General features: G+C 36.6%; 1 protein-coding gene across 3 annotated transcripts; it reads right to left on the reverse strand.

The window, feature by feature from the left end:
* Window positions 1-11,992: 11,992 nt before the first annotated feature.
* LOC107548169 (zinc finger protein 813-like) lies at window positions 11,993-21,145 on the reverse strand. Of its 3 annotated transcripts, XR_001604462.1 has the most exons (7): window positions 20,900-21,145; window positions 20,155-20,606; window positions 19,987-20,051; window positions 14,498-14,614; window positions 13,666-13,874; window positions 12,942-13,063; window positions 12,717-12,796 (listed from the first exon to the last, which is right to left on the reverse strand). XR_001604462.1 is itself a non-coding variant. In XM_016228784.1 (6 exons), exons 1-6 carry the CDS (start codon window positions 21,138-21,140, stop codon window positions 12,417-12,419), a joined length of 1,377 nt encoding a protein of 458 aa, XP_016084270.1. In that variant the 5' UTR covers window positions 21,141-21,145; the 3' UTR covers window positions 11,993-12,416. The 3 variants fall into 3 exon arrangements, 2 of the variants coding, with proteins under 2 accessions (XP_016084270.1, XP_016084353.1); XM_016228784.1 differs by lacking the exon at window positions 13,666-13,874 and having other exon boundaries at window positions 11,993-12,796; XM_016228867.1 differs by lacking the exons at window positions 13,666-13,874; window positions 14,498-14,614 and having other exon boundaries at window positions 11,993-12,796.
* Between the last annotated feature and the right edge of the window lie 762 nt (window positions 21,146-21,907).

A 21,907-nucleotide genomic window follows, 5' to 3' on the forward strand; every position in this document is an offset into this window, starting at 1 on the left:
GAGGCCTCCGCCTTCTCCCGAACGCTCGAGGCTGGATGATTGGTTCCGGGGGGCGCAGGCCGGACGTCGGCAGCCGCCTCCGGTTCCATTCTTCCCGGAAGTGCATGAGGAGGTCACTAAGTCTTGGAAGGCACCTTTTTCTGCCCGAAACAGACCTGGTACCTCCTCCGTCCTGACCACCTTCGACGGGGGGACGGCCCAAGGGTATGTGGACATCCCTCTGGTTGAGCGCGCGATGCAGCTCGGCCCGCAGAGTGCCACCGCCTGGAGAGGTAGTCCACGCCTTCCGTCCAGGGCGGCATGTTGTTGTGTCAACAGATGCCTCTGCCAGGGGCTGGGGTGCCATGTGCAATGGGAATGCAGCTGCGGGGCTCTGGTCGGGGCCCCGATTGCAGTGGCATATCAATTGCCTCGAGTTGCAAGCAGTATGGCTGGCTCTACGCCTCTTCAAGTCGCTGCTACGCGACAAGCACGTACTGGTCCGTATGGACAATACTGCGACCGTTGCGTACATCAACGCAGTTGATCACATAAGTTTCTGTCATTGAAGACAGCGCTCCTCACCGCATTGGCCTCGGTCAAGAGGGTAGGGGACCGGTAGGCATTTTCGGTCGACGATTCGTGCCTAGAATTCGGGGAGGGTAACTCTCACATTGTCCTGAGACCCCGACCCGGCCGGGTCTGGCGGTAGCACTTTTAGCTGTAGCTTAGCATAGATCATTGAATCTGATTAGACCGTTAGCATCTCGCTCAAAAATGACCAAAGAGTTTCTATATTTTTCCTATTTAAAACTGGACTCTTCTGTAGTTACGTCGTGCACTAAGACCGACAGAAAATTAAAAGTTGCGATTTTTCTAGGCCGATATGGCTAGGAACTATACTCTCATTCCAGCGTAATAATCAAGGAACTTTGTCGCCGTCCCATGGTATGGCAGCAAAATTCCTTGATTACTACGCCAGAATGAGAGTATAGTCCGCCAGACCCGGAGATCGGCTGAATGGATTCGAAAATGGTAAAACTCAACTGTTTATCTCTAGGGGAGTTGGAAAATGAGCCTATTTTAAAAAATAGTGGAGTGTTCCTTTAATTTCCTGTGATGTGAAAATAGTGCAGAATCTTAAATCTTTTTCTATCATATCCTTTTTTGTACATTTACAGGTATTGATGAAGAAAAATCTGCTTTTGGAAATGTGGTCTTGAACTTTTAAGTTACAAATGTGTTCATGTGCATACAGTACATGTGTGTGCACATCTTTTTGCTTTGTTTAATGCTTTGAAGCACACTTCAGCATGTTGAATCTAGATGCAAATTATTTGCATCCTGATTTGCACATCTGCTGTCACCGGTGCTGCATTTTCCTTTCGCGCTGTACGCCATTATGCCAGAGTCAGTGTGTCACCTTTCTGCAGGCTATGTGTTAAACATACCCATGTGCAAACAGAGCCCTAGCTCAGTTAGGTGGCCTTCCCCCCTTCACGCTTTGGCGTGTTTAACCCAACGCCTCCTGTGCAAGTAGGTGCACTCCTCACTGCCTGTGCTGCAGTAGAGCCGCTTCTGCCAGCACACTGCTCTCCTGGTGCTAGCTGGCCCACGGTTGCCAGGATACACCATCATAAACAGACAGTCACAGAATACAAATGTACATGCCAGAGGAATAACTATACATTGCGGGGGATGTGAAAGCAGAGCTGACAAACATAGATAAGTGCAAGAAAGTGTTAAACCACATAGTCCAATACTAATTTACCTGAGCCTTTAGTTTGACCGTCCTTGAGGGGAAACTCCTCTGTTTTATATGTCTAGCAAATGAGTTTAAACTGTAAGTTTGGATCGGTTATTACTAGGTGCTTTCAAAGCTTGTTTCCAGTGCTACAGTATCTAGAGACAGAAGAATGCATCCTAGAAATTTAAAGCGCTATAAATTATAAAAAAAATTATTAAAGTGAAATGAAAGCTCCAGGCAAGGCGGTACATGTGACGATCCACGGGTAGCCTGGTGCTAATTTCTTTCTGCCTGCCTAATGTAAAGGGAACCTGTGTGTTACCATTCTGCTGGTCTGCGTTTGGACTGGAGGTTGCAGCATGGCTCCACGAGCAGTCCAGTGCAGCTAATTATCTTGTTTCCAGTTTGTGTAGCCATATCTTTGGAATGGTGAACTGATCTCACACTGTTTTCTGACTAGCTTACTTCATCCTACACCAAAGCGTCCCTCTTTCTAGACAGCATATTACATAATTAGTAATATAATGCAGTTAGAACATAAATGAATTTATAAGAGCATGTGAAACATTAAGCTTCAGGCAAGCCTTCAGATATGGTGTTTTCTCCTCCATCACTCCATCAGTGCATGCAGCAACTTATTTGTGTTAATGCTTTGTTTACTCAACAATGTGCTGTAAGTATACAGCATTCAGCCCTCTGTGGATGATGGATATTAACAAATGTTATATTGTGTCACAGTGCATGCAAGATTATAGTATGTGCCAGTATTATAGTGCATACAAGATGGTAAAAGTGATAAAAGTAGTAGAGAATAATTTATACAGTATCACACAAAAGTGTGTGTATATATATAGAGAGAGAGAGAGAGGGAGAGAGAGAGAGGAGAGTAAAATGTGAAATAATGACAGAAAATATTATTACTATGATTTTTACTTTGAATATTAGTAGTAGTAGTAGTAAAACTACTACTATTATTATTACTATTATTATTATTATCTTGCCAAGCTCTATACTGTTCTATGATCTTGTATGTTTCAACATTAATTTCAGCGTAGCTGTGAGAGAAAATAAATAGTAGTGTCTTAAGGAGAAAATATTAATTATTTCTAATTTATTATTATTGTTATTATTATTATTATTATGTTAACTTCTATTTGCTTTGTCACTGCTTTGACTGTAGAAGGCACAGCATGTACTTGCTTGTTGTTAGGATCTTAATAAGTACTGTATATCTAGTATATAGTTTAATAAATTTTTTATTAGACCATATTGTAACATACCAAAACATAAAGATGTACCATACCAGCTAAGGCTTAATATAGAAAATAGTCATTAAAATCCCTAACACTAAATATGAAATAGCAATGACAACCATAAACATAATGATTTTCCATGGTGGGAAAAACTCTACTTCAGTTATCCAGTGATAAAGGTCCTTACATAACACATCTAACACATTTTGTCTTCCCCTTAGCTGTAAATGGTGGAGGCACAGTTTACTACTTTCTTTGACTGGTAATGGCTTTCAACCACCACTGTCTGTTACATCTGAACATGTTTATTATGAATGTTTATTAAGTATTTATTAAGTATTAATGGTCACACATGCTACATATAAAACAGCGATCCAGTACCGTGGCAAACAGAACCACATATGTCTTTACATACTGTACAGCTTAAGACACTGTTTAATTCATTACGACTTCCTCTGGGAACAAAACATTAATGAACACATTCAAGAAGTTACTGTATTATTACTGTACATAATAATTAACCTACTTTCTAACTTCGCACACAAGATGCTATATACCCCCAAAACACATCATTATATTACAACTTTACTGAATTATTTAAAATTGTTAAATTACTATAGTGTCGTATCCAGTTTATAGCACACCTGCATAGCTGTGCATCAAACATTGTTTTAAAGTTCAGTACGCACAGTTTGCATTGAGGATGATTTATTGCTTCATGATGTTGTGCCTGTACAGTCAGGCAGTGCTGTAGTGCCACTTTAATCATTTTCATGCATCTTTTTCTCATGTTGGGATTTATATATATAAGTATACACATTCTGGGGCAAGAAAAAGGCTTGCTATTCATGCCCCAGGGCAAGAGAAGGGATTTCACATATCACGTTCTGATTTACCACAGAGTCCATGCAATCGTGTACCGTGTCCTTCTTCTATTACGTAGAATTGTGGGTAATTTTCATGCTATCACGTTAACCGTGACTCAACGCTTACATTGTGATTTAATGCATGAGTTATACTGTGACCAGCATGTCAACCACTTCATTAATAATCTGCAGATTTTCCTCTCAGAATTCAGGAATGAGTATATACGCACAACGAGTAGAATCACTTGATTAAGGCTATTTTCTGGAGACATCAAAATTCATAAAGAATTATCAGCTGACTTCTGCAACCTTGTTATATATTCATACTATAAGCATTGACAGTGTTGACTCTAGATCCTTTAGAAGAAATCAAAAGAGTGACAGAAATAGTGTGTATATTGCAATTTGATCTCATACTTTTTTTATATTTATTATATATTGATATTATATAATGATAATGAGTTCAAATGTGTCATTTAAAAAACAAGCATGAATATTATTCATATGTCTGCTTAATTAAAGTTATCTGCTTTTCATACAGTTACATGTTATTCCTGTGAGCTGCTACAGTACAAACAGGATTTATTTTTTAAGCATATTTGTAAAATTTCTGGTCAAGGGTTTTTATTTGTTTCTTTTTTCAAATGTATTGCTGTTTGTTTGCTTCACAGTGCATTGGAAATCTGATTTGAACCATCTTGTTAATTTACAATTCAATTTACAATTGTGTCTGCTAAGATTACTGTGGTAGATGTCTCATTCGCAAATAACACATTCCTACTCTCAGGACAATTTACGTTTTTGATGGAATTCGCTATGGTTTAGGTGGGTGATTTCAGACCTTGTTAAAAGTTCAATCACCAGCTCCTCAGTGCATAATAGATTAATAGACGACTGAACAATGTCCAGAGTCACAGATGCTAGATAGGAAATGCCTCCGCAGATCCATACATGTCGGTTTGTTCAATAAAATAATGTTAGGTTAGTAGAATGAACATGTTTATTTGGCAATACTGAATCACTGTTATTTTATAATATATCTAGTTAAGCATGCTGTGAAGACAGACAAAAGTGTCAGGATTGAAGGTATAGTTCACCCACAAATTTAAATTTGCCTAACATTTACTACCCTCTGCCAATCCAAGTAGATGAGTTTGTTTTACATTAGCATTCATTAATTTAGCATCATAGCACTTACTCACCAGTGGATCCTCTGCAGTGAATGAGTGTCCAAACAGTTGATAAAAGTAAAATGCAGTAAACATTTTTAACTTCAAACAAGATCTCTATCCATAATATTTATTTCTCCTGCGAAAAAGCAAGAAAAGTGAAAACAGTCCAAAACAGTTCTAAACAAATGTGAGAGGACAACAGGGGACGGACATTTTCTGTGGAGTAAGCATATTATGGATTATGGACTCCATAAAATGCTATTATGGCCAGAATCTGTGGTTTAATGTTAAAATGCCTTGATGGAATTGTTTCTTGCAAACATGAACAAGACATTAATTGCTGGACTGGAGTCATGTGGTTTACTTGTGGATTATTGTGATGTTTTTATCAGCTGTTTGAACTCTCATTCTGACGGCACCCATTCACTGCAGATGATCCTTTGGTGAGCAAGTGATGCAATGTTAAATTTCTCTAAATCTGTTTGGATAAAGAAAAAAAAATCTACATCTTGGATGGTCTGAGGAAATTTTCAGCAAATTTTCATTTTTGGGTGAATAATTAAATTACTTTAACATAACAAGTGCACCATGTACAACACTGTCCAAAAATATAGACTAAACCCAATCCCTATCCCTAAACCTAACCCTGCCCATAATCTATTCCTAAAATCAGAGGGAAATGATAGTGGATTAACAAGGGTGTAGAAGCACCTAACCCTGATTGTAAGCCTAAAACAGACATTTCCTGAAAAGTTATCTCTCAGTTCTAATTGGTTGATAGGAATGTTGTTCCAGGATCAACAAGGATGTTGATCCAGGAACATGTTGTACTTGGTGAAATCATGGTCACAGTACAGCAATACACCACAATATTGGTGAGCCTCTTATTGAATTATGATCAAGTGTTAGTATGCTACATTTTAACTAAGAAGAGTAATCAACGCAGATAAAAACAGAAATCTATTCTGTTGGCTGTTCCACCGCCAATTCACTTGACCAGTATTTGATGACTCATGCTATTGCCTGTTATTGTAGGTGGATATTTTTAGACTCATATTGTTCTAAAAGAAAGTCATAGGACTCTATAATTTGGATTTTGGGAGAGTATTTAAAAAAGTTTTAGTTTCCAACATCTGTGTGAACTTTGGTCTGTGCGTGTGTGTGTGTGTGTGTGTGTGTGTGTGTGCAAATGCATGTCTCCTGTCTGAATCTCACTCCACACTATCCAGACAGCATTACACACTACCTACTGACAGTGAAATAAAGCTTTGCATCTCAGATCAAAGGCTCCTCTGGAGAGACAGATTAAATGGAAATGTATTCTGCTTTTTGTACTGCTATTCCTCTCTCTTTCTTTTTTTTTCTCTACTAAATTGCAAAGGGGCGGCGTTCCCACAAGAGCAACATGTATCAACTTCAAATGGTCCCTTTCTACCTTGTCTCTTTAATGCACACACCGTAGACAGACGTGACGCTGCTTGGTTTGGAATGGGTGATGTGAGGGGGACAGAAAAAGATTTAGGGTAGTTGAGACACTGTCTTGACTCTAACTCATGAGATCCAACCACCAGCTATCTTTATAGACTTGGGTAGATACATCAGGACAAAAAGTCAAAGTTGAGGATTTTTTAAAATGTTATTATGTAATCCTAATAAGACATATTTAAAATTAGATTTTTAGGTAACTGATCAAATACAGACTTAATATTATTTATATATTTTAAGTAGTTTTTATTTTAAGTTATTGTCTATTATTAGTTTTTGTTGTTTTTAATGTATTTCTATTTAGCTTTTATTTATTAAATTTTTTATTTAAGTTTTAGTTTTAGTCATTTACATTTTTGATGGAATTTGCTGTGGCCATAATTGGGTGATTTCACTTGTTAAAAGTTAAAGCACCAGCTTTGTATTTTTAGCCTTTGTCATTTTTATTAGTTCTTGAATGTTTTTTTTTAATATTATTAAATATATATATATTTTTTTCTGTTTAATATTTTTTCTGTTTTATGTCTTTATATTTTTTATTTCAGTTTTAGTTTGTAATTTTAGTCATTTGATATTTAATTTGTTGTATTCTCAATTACAGCAGTTACATTTTCTTTTTAAATCCATGTTAATTTTTTAACTGTTCAATTGTTCACTCATGTAGTTATGCAGATTATATAACATATTACATTGTTGGCTGCTTTTTTTCTTTTTCCTTTTGGCCAGTAATTTTGCTGTGTAATTTAGTTGATATGATAAAGTGTCTGAAGCTACAGCTGCTCCCAGCATTATGGAGTTTGCTACACTACAAAGCTCTTGATCATGGAGGTCACTAAAACAAGGGCATGAAAGTGAATTGAATCGATCCATATACCTGAGCAAGCCTCCATTTGATAGATGGCATACCACACACAGTGGCACAGTAATCTGTTTTTCAGGACAAAAATGAAAACGAAAAAAAAAGAAGGCATGGAAAAAAAACTGCACTATAAAACCTGAGTGGGTGACATGGTGTTTATTATTATTATTTTAATATTTAATTTTTTTTTTTTAAATATGTCATTAAATTATATTGTTTGACAATATTTATAAATTTAAATATATTTTTAAATTTTTTTTATTGACTATATTTATATTTTTTTATTAAAATCTTAATTATCATATTTTTTTCTTACCTCAACTTAATTTTAGATAAAATATGCAGATGACATTTAGCCTAAGCCTTAATTTCCCAATTTTTCAAAAATCATCTGTCACTTAGTTTTAAACACAATTCAACAGATGGGCTATTAGGAAGTTGAGAAAATAGAAAAAGAGCACTGTGGAAGTAGGTAACATCTGGAGTTTAGAAAACTTTTTTTTAACACCATGCAGCTGGATTTGAACTGTGGTTACCAACATAAGCACTGTTAAAAAATAAAAAATAAAAAACTAAACACTTTTTTCATATAAACAACTGTTAAACCAATTATTTGATTTCTACATGCAGACACACGAGGAAACCCACATAGTCAAGAATCTGACAAATCAGACCCTGTTTTTCTTTAGAAACAACTGTGCTGCTGCACATATCAGAATGATACAGCCGATGGTTTGCGGGGAAGGTGACTGACCTAAAATATTCAAATAATTGAGTGAATCAAGTATTTATTTTTCATAAACATGATGGACATGGAGAGGTCGATTTGTATTCTCATGAAACCATCTGCATTCTCTTCATTTAATTTAAGCAGCTACCTCACATTTGCTGGAAAATGAAAGTGCTGCTGAGAACAGAATGCTCAGATCATATCAAATAGATTTGCGGACCCTTAACACATTATGAGATTGTTCCTATGAAAAATATTGCAATATTGGAATACCCAAAGAAAAATTATGGCATTTATTCACGCTATTAAGCTGTGGGATTTTTTGTCAGTTTAGCCTTGATGATTAGACCGTTTATATCATCAATCCTTTCATCACTGACCTGTACAGAGACATTTGTACCTGTGCCCAAAAACACTCAAGCCAAGCCAGAATGCTTGCACACTTTGAGCTCTGAAATTGTCCCAAACCACTTGCTGAATTTAATAATTACCATCTATTAGCATTTCAAAAACAGAATGAAGGCAAATCCTTTGAGCACATAAATCCTTTAAATACTAATTGTCCTGGGCAAGTTCTCTGTAAAAAAATAAAAATAAAAAATCTTTTTTTTTTCAGCCTTTCAAGGCCAGACGAAAGGCAACACACACACACACACACACACACACACACAACCTTAAAGTGACAACTTTCTCAGAAAAGTAATACATACCCTTAAGGTATTAATATGAATCTATTAGGGGTAAATAAGGTACAAAGAGACGGCGGCGTTCCCACAAGAATACTGCACCAGTAACAAACCGTTGTACCTCTAAAAGTAAAATTTTTGCACATAAAGTGTAACCAAAAATAATCTATTATGATGTTCAAAATAATCTGCCTAGTAAGAAGACAGCATCTTTATTACAGTAGCTATTATCACTATTATAACCGAGATGCAAGATATCATCACGAAACAAGAACAAGCGGGTCAATAGTGTGATGCATTACAAAAGATATGAAAGTAGTGCATATTTCAGTAATTCGATATAGAGTGTTGCCATGGACAATGGAGAACATTAGAAAATATTTGACCACTGAATGCCACAACTGACCAATCAGAATCAAGTATGCACCATGTAGTAAACGGGTAAATTGAGAAGCATTTCCAACATAATAAAATAAAAGTTGCTGTTGGAGGAGGATTGGGCTAGTTCTGTCTTTAACATTAGATGAATGTTTCACATTATTAGGGAGATGAGGCGGTGAAACTCTGAACTATATCTTCTCGGGAAGTAGCCGCATGCCACAAGCATAGATATATTATGCGTTTGTGTAATGATCAAAACATTTGGGAATAATTTTGTCTGCTCCCAATCTCAAGCAAGATAACGTAGTACTCTTATTCCCTATTAAGAACATTTATTGGATTTACCAGCATGGTTGTACCACCAGCATCAGAGCAGATCTGTTCGTTTGCTTATCGTGTTAAAGCAGGGTCCACCCCCTCACATATGCATATTCTAATATGTGTAACCTCAGTTTGGCGTGTAGCGGCTGCCTGGAGCTTTAGCCTGCCAGTGTGAGTTTGTTGTTGTTGTTGTTGTTGCCATTTCTACCGTTACGTGGATGTAGATGTAGGAGGGAGAGAAATGGCAACAGGTATTAATGCTGCTGGTTTCTTTTCAGACAGTTTCCATGGCAATTGCAGAGAATCTTTCTTAGGTGGAGGGGCTTCTGCAATCCAATAGCAGGATGTGTTTTTCTAAATGGCCATAGGGGTGCGTATAAGGAAGAACAATTGCAGTAAACCGTGTTTTTTTAGTCAATCTAAGACCTCCATGCATGAGCTGTTGAGTTTGTCTTTGCAGGTCTATTGCATGATGCCATTTTCTTAGGGAACTGAGAAAGAAATCCTGTTGCTTTATGCACAAGCCACTTGTGCAAACAGGTGACACTGAAAAAACACTGGAAAGCAGAAGTAATGTTTTGCTGGATTTATCTTTATTTTTGTTCATGCTCCAAGAACATTCCTTTCAAAGATTCCTAAACCTTACTATGGACTTATACTGCTGAAATCAGAGATTAAATATGTAGTACATAGATACGAATGTTGCTGAACCCCTCAACCTTGAACTTTTCCTATCACTAAAGTCTGGGTTGTGAGAAATGTCGTTCCAGGATCAACGAGGATGATGATGATCTTGTCCTACTCTGCAAAATCACAGTCACACTTGTTTATGCATAGTGCTTTGCATTGACTAGAATGATTTAATCACTTTTTACTTTGAATGCCAGCTCCCCCATGGCATTATATTTGGTACTGCATGTCTATGATACCCCCCACTGTGCAAGTAAATGTCTATTAAACACTTTTTCTCTGTTCTTGGGATGTCTGAAGCTCTGTTCGGTGTTCATGGAATTCCCTTTGTTACATCTCCAGATAATCGCAAACTTTTGAAAAGTAAAGTATACACGGTAGTACTTCATGACCTGTTAGTGTCTATTTATGCACCAGTGGCAGAAAACAGTTCTTGACAGCTGTCCCACAAGCCCAATCAGCAGGTTGACTTATTCAGTCTGATGCTTGCACCCACTAGGACCCTAGAGAGACCGGACGGCTGGCAGGTTCTTTGGCAACAATGGAAGAGCCACGGCAGGAACAAATTTTCATGTACAAACAAGACTCAAATTCATACTTGCTAAAATTATTTTCCCTTTCTTTCTTCCACATTTACTGTCACTTTTCATTGTATGTTCACATGCCGGTATCTGAACAGCTAAATGAAGTGGATTTTTCTTTTAGTGTTGATCCAGTGCAAGTCTTGTAGACTAACCGCAGCAGTGAACCATAACGCGAGTACTTTGCAGTATGTGCTCACAACTAAATCTGCAGGGCTTTTGTGTACAGCAATACAACTCGTAATTGCAAGAAGAATTGGGCACAGTCCTCTACTTACCAAAGAGGCGGATGTTGCCATAGAAATGGTAAGTACTTCAAAGCTTCAGCAAATAAGAGGCCTTGGTTTTGATTGGCCTGGAGGTTTGACCGCGGGGAAAGGAGACCAGAGACAACTCAGCTATTAGAGAGAAACCCAAGGATAGAAAGAACAACATCCTGTTATAAATTCTGTAGTGCTTGATATTGACCACACGCTGTTGTAGAGCTTGCAAAACTTAGCTCTAACTTGCCTCAACACACCTGACTGGAAGTTTCTATGCCTAGTAAGAGCTTGATTAGCTGGTTCAGGTGTGTTTAATTAGGGTTGGAGCTAAACTCTGCAGGACACCGGCCCTCCAGGACCGAGTTTGGACAGCCCTGCTTTATAGGATCATATAAAGGACAGTGGATCACTTCTGCCCCCTAGAGTTTGAGATAGTTAAAGCAGCCAACAAAAATGTTGAAATACTTCCAAGCAAATGCACCTCTAAGATACTGTTTCATTTAAATAGAAAAATAAAAGATTGCAAATTGACTGCAATTTTATTATGAAAATCATGAAAAGTCACATCCAGTTGAAAAAACTGGGTGGAAAAAATGCTTATGACAACTGTGATCTGATTGATCCTTTCAATGTAATATGCAGAATTTAACAGATTACTGCACCATAAATCTCAAAATTGTAGAATAAACATTTAATTACAATTAATACAGTAATTAATAACGTTTTTTTTTTTCTTTTTGCATGGTTTTTATTTTTCGGTTGTAAAAATGATTGTTTATATGAAGATAAACCTCAGAACTAAAATAAGATTGAAAATAATAATAATAATAATAATAATAAAAGACAACATATTCTGTCATTTATAAGACTTTACAGACAAAATTCGCCTATTACATTCCAGAGTAACAGTGGAAAAATGAGATCAAAGAAATGTACCAAAAAAAATATTTTGTTTGCTTTAAAAAACAGTAATAAATAGAGTAGTACATTTTCTCTTAAATATGCTAGCTAATAAACATTTAGTATTAAGTAGAAGGAACAAGATCAAATCTGGAAGCGGGAACAGAAGCAGCAGCAAGATTTTCTCAGTTAATGAACACTGCATTACATGGTTCAAATGTGAGCCTGCCATACCTCAGTTAGCTCAAACTCAATTAGGCCTGCTGTGGAAAATGTACCACTGGAAGTGCTTCAAGGAGTTCAGGTGAAATTTCTGTGAAAAAACAATGTCAAATCTTTTTAAAGACACATCACTCTATCAACGGTTATGTTTTTTATGACACTGGATCGGACCTATCGATTGAAACAGCACAATTATGAAAAATCAGCTGCCTTCATTTCAGCCTTGAAAGTATTTACTGTGACATTTCCAATTCAGTGAACAACAGGTGCTCCATATGATTTCATTGTCCTTGCAGAGAGATAAGAACGCATTTTTTGAAGTGTCTGTTTCTTGCGCTCGAGTCAATAAAGGTCTTCCCACAGTTCTGACAGATGTGAGGTCTCTCTCCCGTGTGGATCCTCACATGTGTGTTCAGGTGACTTGATTGTCTAAAGTTTTTCCCACAAAAGTTGCAGTGGTAGGGTTTCTCTCCGGAGTGAACTCGCAGATGAATTTTCAGCAGTCCTGGTGTGCTGAATCTCCTGGGGCACACAACACACAAATACTCTCCTGTACCGTGTGGATTTCTGTGAATATCATGATGCGTCGGGTAGCTTTCAGACAGTTCCTCTTCATGCTGAACCTCCTCCAAACAAATGTCAGCCAGGTTTGTCTTTGACTCTACAGAAGAGGTCAAATTACACTTTTTATTATCCTGGGAGTCTAAAAGAGACGTGAAACACAATATCTGGCAAATCCTTTTTTTTTTTTTTTTTCAATTAATCAATTCATTTTCAAGTAGCATTGTTAATTTAAATGCCCTTACGTGTTTGTTGTTGTTCTTTATCATGTGCGACTTCTTCAATGTGTCTGACCTGCTTTACTCTTTGAAATTCCTCATTTTCACTCTTATTCCTCTCGTTTCTTTCCTGCTGTGATTGCAATTTTCTTGTGGGGAAAAAATAAATACATGTTACTTCAGATTGGGCAAGAATTGGAAAAAACTATTTTCATTGGGTGATTCTCACAAACAAATGTCCAAATAATATAATGGTTAAACTTGGAACAGTTGAACTTCTGTGCTAAAAATACATTACACCATATTTTATTATTTTCTTTATCATTCCTAATGTCCCCCCCCCACTCATTACAGTAATGAAGACCCCATTAAGGCAGATGAAAAAAAACAAGCACACTGCATGGTACTGCTTCATTCACTTTTTTTATTTCAAAATTCACCAAGAGCATAAAACATCATAAAATCTTGGTCATTTGTGTAATCTAAAGTCAATTTTAATCAAATTATGACACTGATGACATGGAATGAATGTGTATGTGCTAGTATTTCTGTCAGAATGCATGCCGTTTACTTTTTTTAAAGAATATTTACATTTATGCAGTTGGCAGATGTTGTAAAGCACATTAAATACATAGATTTTCTGGGAATCGTACCAATGACCTTGGCATTGGCTAGTGACATACTCATATAATCTATCAGTTGAGAAACAGGAATATTTTGCCCATATCTCTCAGTGAACATTAAAAAATACCATAATGTTGATCAGAGGAGGTGGACGGCTCTGGCTCTGGGATGACTTGATTAATGTCTTCTTTAATGTTGACTAAAACCTCCTGAAATGATTTTTTTCTCCTGTAAGAGGCTGAATTCTCCCTCCACTTTTTCTGTTGCCTTCTCAATTCTATTGGGTTCAGATCTTTAGCGAATTTCACTTTCCCCTGAGATTTTCGTCTTTGATATCTACAAAAATAAGAAAAATCTCAGAGTCAGTGTCAAGCTGATTCTAAAAAGCTCAATCTAAAGCTTATTTTCACTGTTTCTAAATACACTGCAACATATTACACACCACAATATATACATTTATATTTATATATAAATGTATGTTTGGTGTCTGTGAGATTTTTTTATGATTTTGAAAGTCTCTCATGCTCATCAAGGCTGCATTTATTTGATCAAAAATACAGTAAAAGAGTAATATTGTGAAATATTTTTACAATTTAAAATATGATCATTCATGTGATTCTTGTGCTGCTTTTTCATGAAACCATGATACATTTTTGCCAGGATTTTTGAATGAATAGAAAGTTCAAAAGCATTTATTTGAAATAGAAATTTGTAACATTACTAAATGTCTTTTCCGTCACTTTTAAACTATTAAATGGATCCTTGCTAAATAAAGTATTAATAAAAAATGAAAATAAAATCTTACTGACCCCAAACCTTTAAACTGTAGTATATTTCTTAAGTATATATGATCTGTTGCTATAGTACTTAATACAATGCATATGTACTTGCATTGGTCATAAAGCATCTAACCTACAGTCACTCCTGAACAGTATTTCCTCATGTAAACTGCAGTATACCTCTCTCTCTCCTTTTTCCTGTATGCCTCACGAAGCTCAGGATTCCCGTATACTTTCTGCTTGTGCTTTAGGGATCTAGCTTTAGATGCAGCCTTCTTTTGCTCTTCATCTGTCAATCTAAACAACAAGAAAAATTTGACCTTAAAAAAGGAACTATCATAAGCATTTGCTTCTTTAGAGAGGTGTCCCACTAGCTGACTCGAAATAACTCTATTTTGGTAGGGGATGTCACACCTACAGTCTATTTCAGCTAAAATCTCACTCTTTTCTGTTAGAGCTCTGTCACATGCACAAGTTAAGAAGAGAAGATGGTTAACAGGCTAAATCGCTGCCTCTGACTTACCTTGCCCTGTGAATGAGTGTGATTGTGTTTATCCATCCAGGTTTTGTCGTAGATGCAATGTAGAAAACCCCCTGAAAAAAGTGTTGCTACACAATCACAATGGAGCACGATCAGTGTTGCTGGGGAAAAAGTTGCCAGATCCAAACAGAACTTTTTCACTGGTTACTATCTAGGCCACGAATGTCAGACTGAGAGATAAAATCAGACATGTTGGATACTGTCAGAGACTAAGCAGGGCGTTAACTCAGCAGGACGTTGAGTCACTGAGGCTATTAGCACCCACCTGCTGAGGGATGTGGCTGCAAGCACATGAAACTACCTGGACATTTGCTGAAAAACTAGCTAGTGAGATGTAGAGCTGTCAAATAAAAATTTGAATTTCGAATATTCGTCGAATTAAAAAAAAAAATCCACAATTTTACGTCAGCCATCAGGCAGCCTTATCAGTGGCGCACGAAATGCTACGACAATGTAAGTGTCATTGAATTTTAATGCTTTTGTTAGCCTATCCAGCTGAACCCACTAGAAGCGGCGCTGCTACGTTGGTCATTCAATATATAGCGGAAAACGAGAGCATCAGTGTGGCGAATATGTTGTTTACGGCAAAACTGAAACCAAGCTGTTCACACAGAACGCATATTTATCACATTTTCTAGCGGGGCATCTATCAGCGTTGCACTCGCGTCTCGCACAAGAGAGCGGCATGTTTAGAAAGCCATGTAAAATTAACGTAAGTTCAACTTTTAAAAAACATGTCTCAAGACTTTATGGTGGTTTTCCCCCATCCCACTGTTTCTCAAGTTTTTAAATGAAGAAAGTAGCCTACTCTTTGTGATTGGTTTTCGGTTCTTTATATTAAACTATACATACATGCATGGTGCTGGTTTTTTTTTCTAATTGTTTAAGCAAATGTATTAATTATATATGGTTTATAAACATTATTTTAAACATTATGCACTTTTTTTCAAAGATAGTTGTGTTATTTTATTATGCTTTGAAGAAACGTGCATAATATTTTGCTCGATGCGCCCTCTTGTGGCCTCAGGAGAGAAGCCAAAAGCTTTTTTTCCCCCTAACTGAAATTATGCCTTTTAAATTCTGTTCAAATTCATTTTGACAGCCCTAGTGGGATGCCAGCCTCTGCGCTCACATCATGCATATGACTGAAAGAGAATGTGCAGTCTAGTGCAACTACCTGTTAACTGTGACTATAATTATAATAGTGATTTATTGCTTAAATGAATAATAACAATCAAAATTTGGACATAAGACTTTTTTTTAAATCAATACTTTCATCCAGCAAGGAAGCATTAAATTGGTCAAAAGTGACAGTAAATATGTTTATAATGTTAGTACTAATGATTTTAATTTCAAATAAATTAATTTTCAAATAAATCCGTTTCCAAAAAAATTTTAAGCAGCACAACTGTTATAAACAAGATAATAATCAGGAATGTTTCTTGAGCAGCAAATCAGCATATTAGAATGGTTTCTGAAGGATCATGCGACACTGAAGGAATGGAGGAATGGCTGCTGAAAATTCAGTTTTGCATCACAGGAATAAATTACATTACAAATTATATACAAATAGAAAACAGTTCATTCAAATTAGAACATTATTTTACTATATAACAGTTTTGACTGCATTTTTTGATCAAAATCTTATAGAGCCCAAACTTTTGAACAGTAGTGTATAATTTATTTAATAATGTTTAGGTAAAAGTATTATCATCAATTATGCTTTAACATGAAGTTCTCACTGATGCAATCCAGCACTCGCATTACAGATTAAAGCCATCTAACTATGCTGTATTGAGAAATGTGTGCAACAGTAAAAAAGTCACCGACTGAAATTAGAAGCAGTAACGGCAGTAAAAGTACAGTAAATTAACATGACTATGGTGGGGTTGATCTGGATATGTTTTGATGCATATGTGAGAATCACCCAGGAAGAGAACAAATCAAAAGCATCAAAAACCCTTTATCGATCACTTTTTTTTTGGAGATACTGTTTTACATTTTTTTATAACAATGGAGACAGACTGAAACAAGAGAAACTAAATCATATTTAAGAAATCTGCTTATAATATATAAAATCTGCAAAGGGCAATTAAATGTAACAAATCATGTAAAAATGTATAATCTTTTATTGGAAAATTAAATATAATTTATTAAACTTTGATAATTTGCCTTAATCTTTTAAACAACTGAGAAGGCAGTGATCAAACATTTTTTTTAAATCACCTGTCAATAAATCACCTAGATCTCTGATTCTCATAAATACTAGTGTGTATTGTGCATGTTATGTTTTGACAGACACTGATGTTGTGAAATTCAAATGATCTGGATTTGAAAACAGATGGCTTATAAGTAATACTTATTTATTTCTTAGCCAGCAAATATTCAGTGAAGTCATAGACACCCACGAGTGTGTTATGTCAATTAGGCTTGCCACGATAGACGGTGCTGACGGTGATACCGTTGTTAAAGGGGTCATGTGATGTTGCTAAAAAGAACATTATTTTGTGTATTTGGTGTAATGAAATGTGTTTATGCGGTTTAAGGTTAAAAAACACATAATTTTCCACATACTGTACATTATTGTTTCTCTATGCCCTGCCTTTCTGAAACGCATCGATTTTTATAAAGCTCATCGGTCTGAAAAGCGAGGTGTGCTCTGATTGGCCAGCTATCCAGTGTGTTGTGATTGGCCGAATACCTCAAGCGTGTGAGGGAAATGTTACGCCCCTTACCATACTGTGATGCCGTCTGGCCAGAGCGACGAGACAAAAACATTAAAACCCATTATAAACAAGGCATTTGTTGCACCCAGTGGGGACATAATTATGGATTATAATGACTTATACTGTCTTTTTACGCATTGCATTGCATCGTGCCGCGTAAACATAAAACCATGTCTGCATTGTCTACATGTCTGCAATCGGAGATATGGCAAACAACAAGTGCTACTCTACACTGCTCAAAATGTTCATTTGAATCGTCAGTGGCAAATTCTTTATTTATAAAAAACTTACTTACAGTCTGTGAGTCAGAACAGCCGGCATTGTAGTCTACTCTACCAGGATCAGGAAACAGTCCTCCATACAATGCGCTGCACACATCTGAATATTTGGGTTGAACTGTTCTGGAACAGTGTTGTAAATACAACTTAACCACTGATTTCTAGTCACTTTCACAACGAAACACACAGCGGGCTGGAGTGAGCGGAGGCCAGCATGAGTGAGCAGAGGTGGGCGGGCTTGAGAACGGCACGGCCGGCAGATTCGACGAAGGAGCGTCCGGCGGGCTTGCGGCAACCACATGTGACGACCCCGGGCTGGACTCCGCTTCGTCCACTGTGAAAGCCAATCCGGTGATCCACAGCGCGAAGTTGATGTATTTCCTCAGCGACCAGCACGGATCAGCTCTAGGCATGACGAAGCGGATATCGTCCTCTTTTGGAAGGCCAAACAAAGGTTGAATCTTAACTTTTATAAAGAATATCTCTTTGGATTTGAGACTTTAGTCTTTGCAACTTTACAGATCTTCTTTATGCACCAAGAGCTTGTAACACTCCAAAGAGAAAGGAAAAATTTAAATCGCCCCTTTTGACCCCTTTAAGCCACAACACCGGTTATGTCACTTGCCCACCTTGCACCGACCCCCACCATCGTTTTGATTTTTTTATAGTAATAAAAAACATTTAGTTCAGTAAAAGAACAGACACTACAATTAAAAACTGAACACGGCTGCTCAATGCAGAGTGCCGAACGACAGTCGCATCACAGATCAGATTTAATTTATCCAGTGAGGAGAGTGAGGAGAGCTGACTGACAAGAAGAGTCGTTTTGATTTTTTTATAGTAATAAAAAACATTTAGTTCAGTAAAAGAACAGACACTACAATTAAAAACTGAACACGGCTGCTCAATGCAGAGTGCCGAACGACAGTCGCATCACAGATCAGATTTAATTTATCCAGTGAGGAGAGTGAGGAGAGCTGACTGACAAGAAGAGTGGGGTGAGACAGACAAGACGATCGTGGATGATTCATATTCGAAATGAAATGCAAAAGCGCCTGTTTGGCAGTATTTTGAAAAGCCTGTTGACTTTTGCCATTTATCTAAGGTGATTTGGAAGTATTTTAAACATTTGTTTCTTATTTAATTGGTACAGTGTTTGCTGATTTTTACTTTATTTAAACTTTGTGTCATTTATTTATTTGATTTGACATCAAGGTGTATGCCGTGCCTCCAAGCTTTCTTACTCGTTTTGCTAATAAACGTTCTATGTTTCTTATTTATTTGGTTCTATATTATAGGCTACATGTTTACTTATTTCCAGTTTTGTATACCTATTTAAACTTTATGTAAGTTATTTGTTATTTTATATTAGGCATAGCCTGCCCTATAGCATGGTGTATTTGTATTTGTTTTGTTATGTTTTATATATAGGCTAAAGTGAGTTTGACGTTGTATTTTGTTGTTGCATTCAAGCAATTGACACCGAATTGCCGCTAATTCGCACAGCGCTTTTACAAGCTATTTAAAAGCGAAGGAAAGCGAGGAAAAGAGGGAAAATTCAAATGAACAATTGCTTTACGCCGAATTGCACCTATTTGAAAGTGAAAGTAAAATGCACAAGCCAGCTGTTTAAAAGTGAAGGAAAGCGAGAAAAAGAAGCCCTCACGGTGATACCGGTATTATCCGTGTTGTCACACTTCGATTAATCGGTGGTAAAATTTCCTCACCGACACAACCCTAATGTCAATGTTTTTAGTTCTTTTATTCAAATAAGTTTTTGACAGATGTAATAACGTGCATGAGTGGTGAACTATGTTTGATTTTTGGGTAACTGAAATGCTTTTTGCATAGTTCATTACACCTATTTTACAGAATGAAGTTAATTTTGTGGCTTAAATAAATTAAAAGTTACACAGAGACTAATATAGTGAAAAAAAATAGAATAATAGTGAAAAATCACTTTTAAAACTGTTGTTCCATTATTACTCTTTAGCATATTTAGAGTCAAATTACATGTATGACAGGCAAAGGATTTGTGTAGTCTAGCTAGTGCATGATTCATTTCACTATAGAATGTCAACTCAAATCAGCAGAGATGAAACAGTAAAGAATCAATTCAAGTACCTCTCTCTTATCTGGGCCAGCTCCATCCTATGCTGCGTCAACATCTCTTGATTTCTGACGGGTAGCTGAAAAACAATGACATCCATCGGCTCACATTTAGTTTTTTAATTAAATTAAAACAATAATACTTCACTTTAAGATGAGCTTTCTACATGTACACAGACTTACATTAAATGTTTGTGTCTCATGTCTGGGCGAGCCAATGTGGCTGAATGTGATTTTGTTGGCATCACTGGAAGAATCGCTGGCCCCTGAATCATTCAAGCCGTGTTTTGTGATGTGCTGCTGTACTTGACAGGTGGTACTTGTTTCAGAATTACTCTCAAGTTCAGTCTTTATTCGTGGTCCTTGGTTAAAGGGAAAATTATTCTCACTACTGTCCATCATTTGGGGTTCAGTGTCTTTGCTGGGCGTCTGATCATGATAATTGTCCATACATGGTGATAAAGATGCCGATTCACTGCATACAGGCATTTGCTCTTCATTCTCCTCCTGCTGTGTATAAACTTCTAGTTTCATATGCATCTCAGTGTCCTTAAAATCATGTTCAGATCTCCATTCCTCTGAAAATGTCTGGATGTATTTCTTTCCTTGAGTCTCAGAGGAGCAAGACTGCGTTTCTGTATGAATAAACATAATAAATAAGTTCTTAAAGATCAAGAAGAATGTGTCAGGTGTGTACATTTGACAAGCGTAAATTAGTAAAACTGATACATGAGTAACAAAGAACGCGGCCGCATAATAAAAATGGCAAAGCGTTGTTGTTCATTGGCTCTATTGGCATGATCTAAACATAAATACTGTGAACTGATTTAAAGGGCTGAGTTAAACGCATTAACTATTCGTGTTTATAAAAAAATCATAACCTGAAAATAATACGCATTCGAATCAGATGTAAGGTGAACTGACTAACCAGAGTCCATCTGAACTCCTGCCTGCTGCAGTCTCCTCTTGAGCAGCTCAATCTCCTGTCTGGAGCGACAAATCTCCTCATTATACTCTGAAAACATGTCTTCCACAGACTTAAAAATCTCCTGCGCAGCCAAAGTTAATCTCTCTGTCAGAAAAACACTTAAAATCTGCAGTTTAGACATTGTGAGTTGATAAAATGTCACTAAGGTGTCTATCCACCCACCTCTTACTTCCACATTCATAACATTTCTCGTCTGTTGTTTTTTGTCTGCGTTCATCCTGCTGTAGCGCGTTCATAATCAGCGCCACCTGCCGATCTGGATGTGCGCTGCATGTATAGAAGCGTATGTTTCTTGTCCATACAAAATATTTAATTATTTTATATTTAAAAATGTATATATTATCAGTAACTAATAGCAAATTACCACTGTTTAATTTTAGCAATGTATTATAGTTTTGTCACGAAAAAGGCTCATCCTATAAAAATGAAAAACCTGACTGCTGAAGGCTAAAGTTAGCATTTTCCCAGATCTCCTACTGCACCTGTACATTTACCAGTCAGGATCAATAATTCCAGAGAGCTGTAAAATAATTTCCCCTTAACGACTGTGTTAAACTATAAATCAAAATCTTTGGATAATACAGTGGACATCTCCCTACCAGACCATATCATTTTGATTCAAGTGTTCAAGATAAAAGGAACAAATATATGCAGCATAAACTCTCTCTCTCTCCACAACAAACCAGTTCACACCGTTTACCTTCGAAATAACATCTCCCATCCTTTTTTCTTACCATTTCCATGTTACCATGGAAACATGAATGTAATAGGGTCTCCAATAATACATTTATGGTTTTATGAAAATAGCAATCTAAACACATTTAGAAAGTATAATGACTGTAATAAAAAAGGGTGTGATTTTCGAAACCTTCCTAATAAATGATTTAGCATCAATCTACAAAATATCCACCAAAATACCATCATCATTACAGTTTGTGTTACCGTAAT

Source organism: Sinocyclocheilus grahami, unplaced genomic scaffold (assembly GCF_001515645.1).
Source record: "Sinocyclocheilus grahami isolate Dianchi unplaced genomic scaffold, SAMN03320097.WGS_v1.1 scaffold2.1, whole genome shotgun sequence".
Taxonomy (NCBI): Eukaryota; Metazoa; Chordata; class Actinopteri; order Cypriniformes; family Cyprinidae; genus Sinocyclocheilus; species Sinocyclocheilus grahami.

Coding starts and splice junctions, on each gene's coding strand:
- LOC107548169 (XM_016228784.1), bottom strand. CDS start 21,140: ATGAATGTGGAAGTAAGAGGTGGGTGGATAGACACCTTAGTGACATTT. Junction 20,607..20,899: donor AGGAGTTCAGATGGACTCTG/GTTAGTCAGTTC, acceptor TTATTCATACAG/AAACGCAGTCTTGCTCCTCT. Junction 13,064..14,497: donor AGGAAAAAGGAGAGAGAGAG/GTATACTGCAGT, acceptor TTTCCCCACAAG/AAAATTGCAATCACAGCAGG.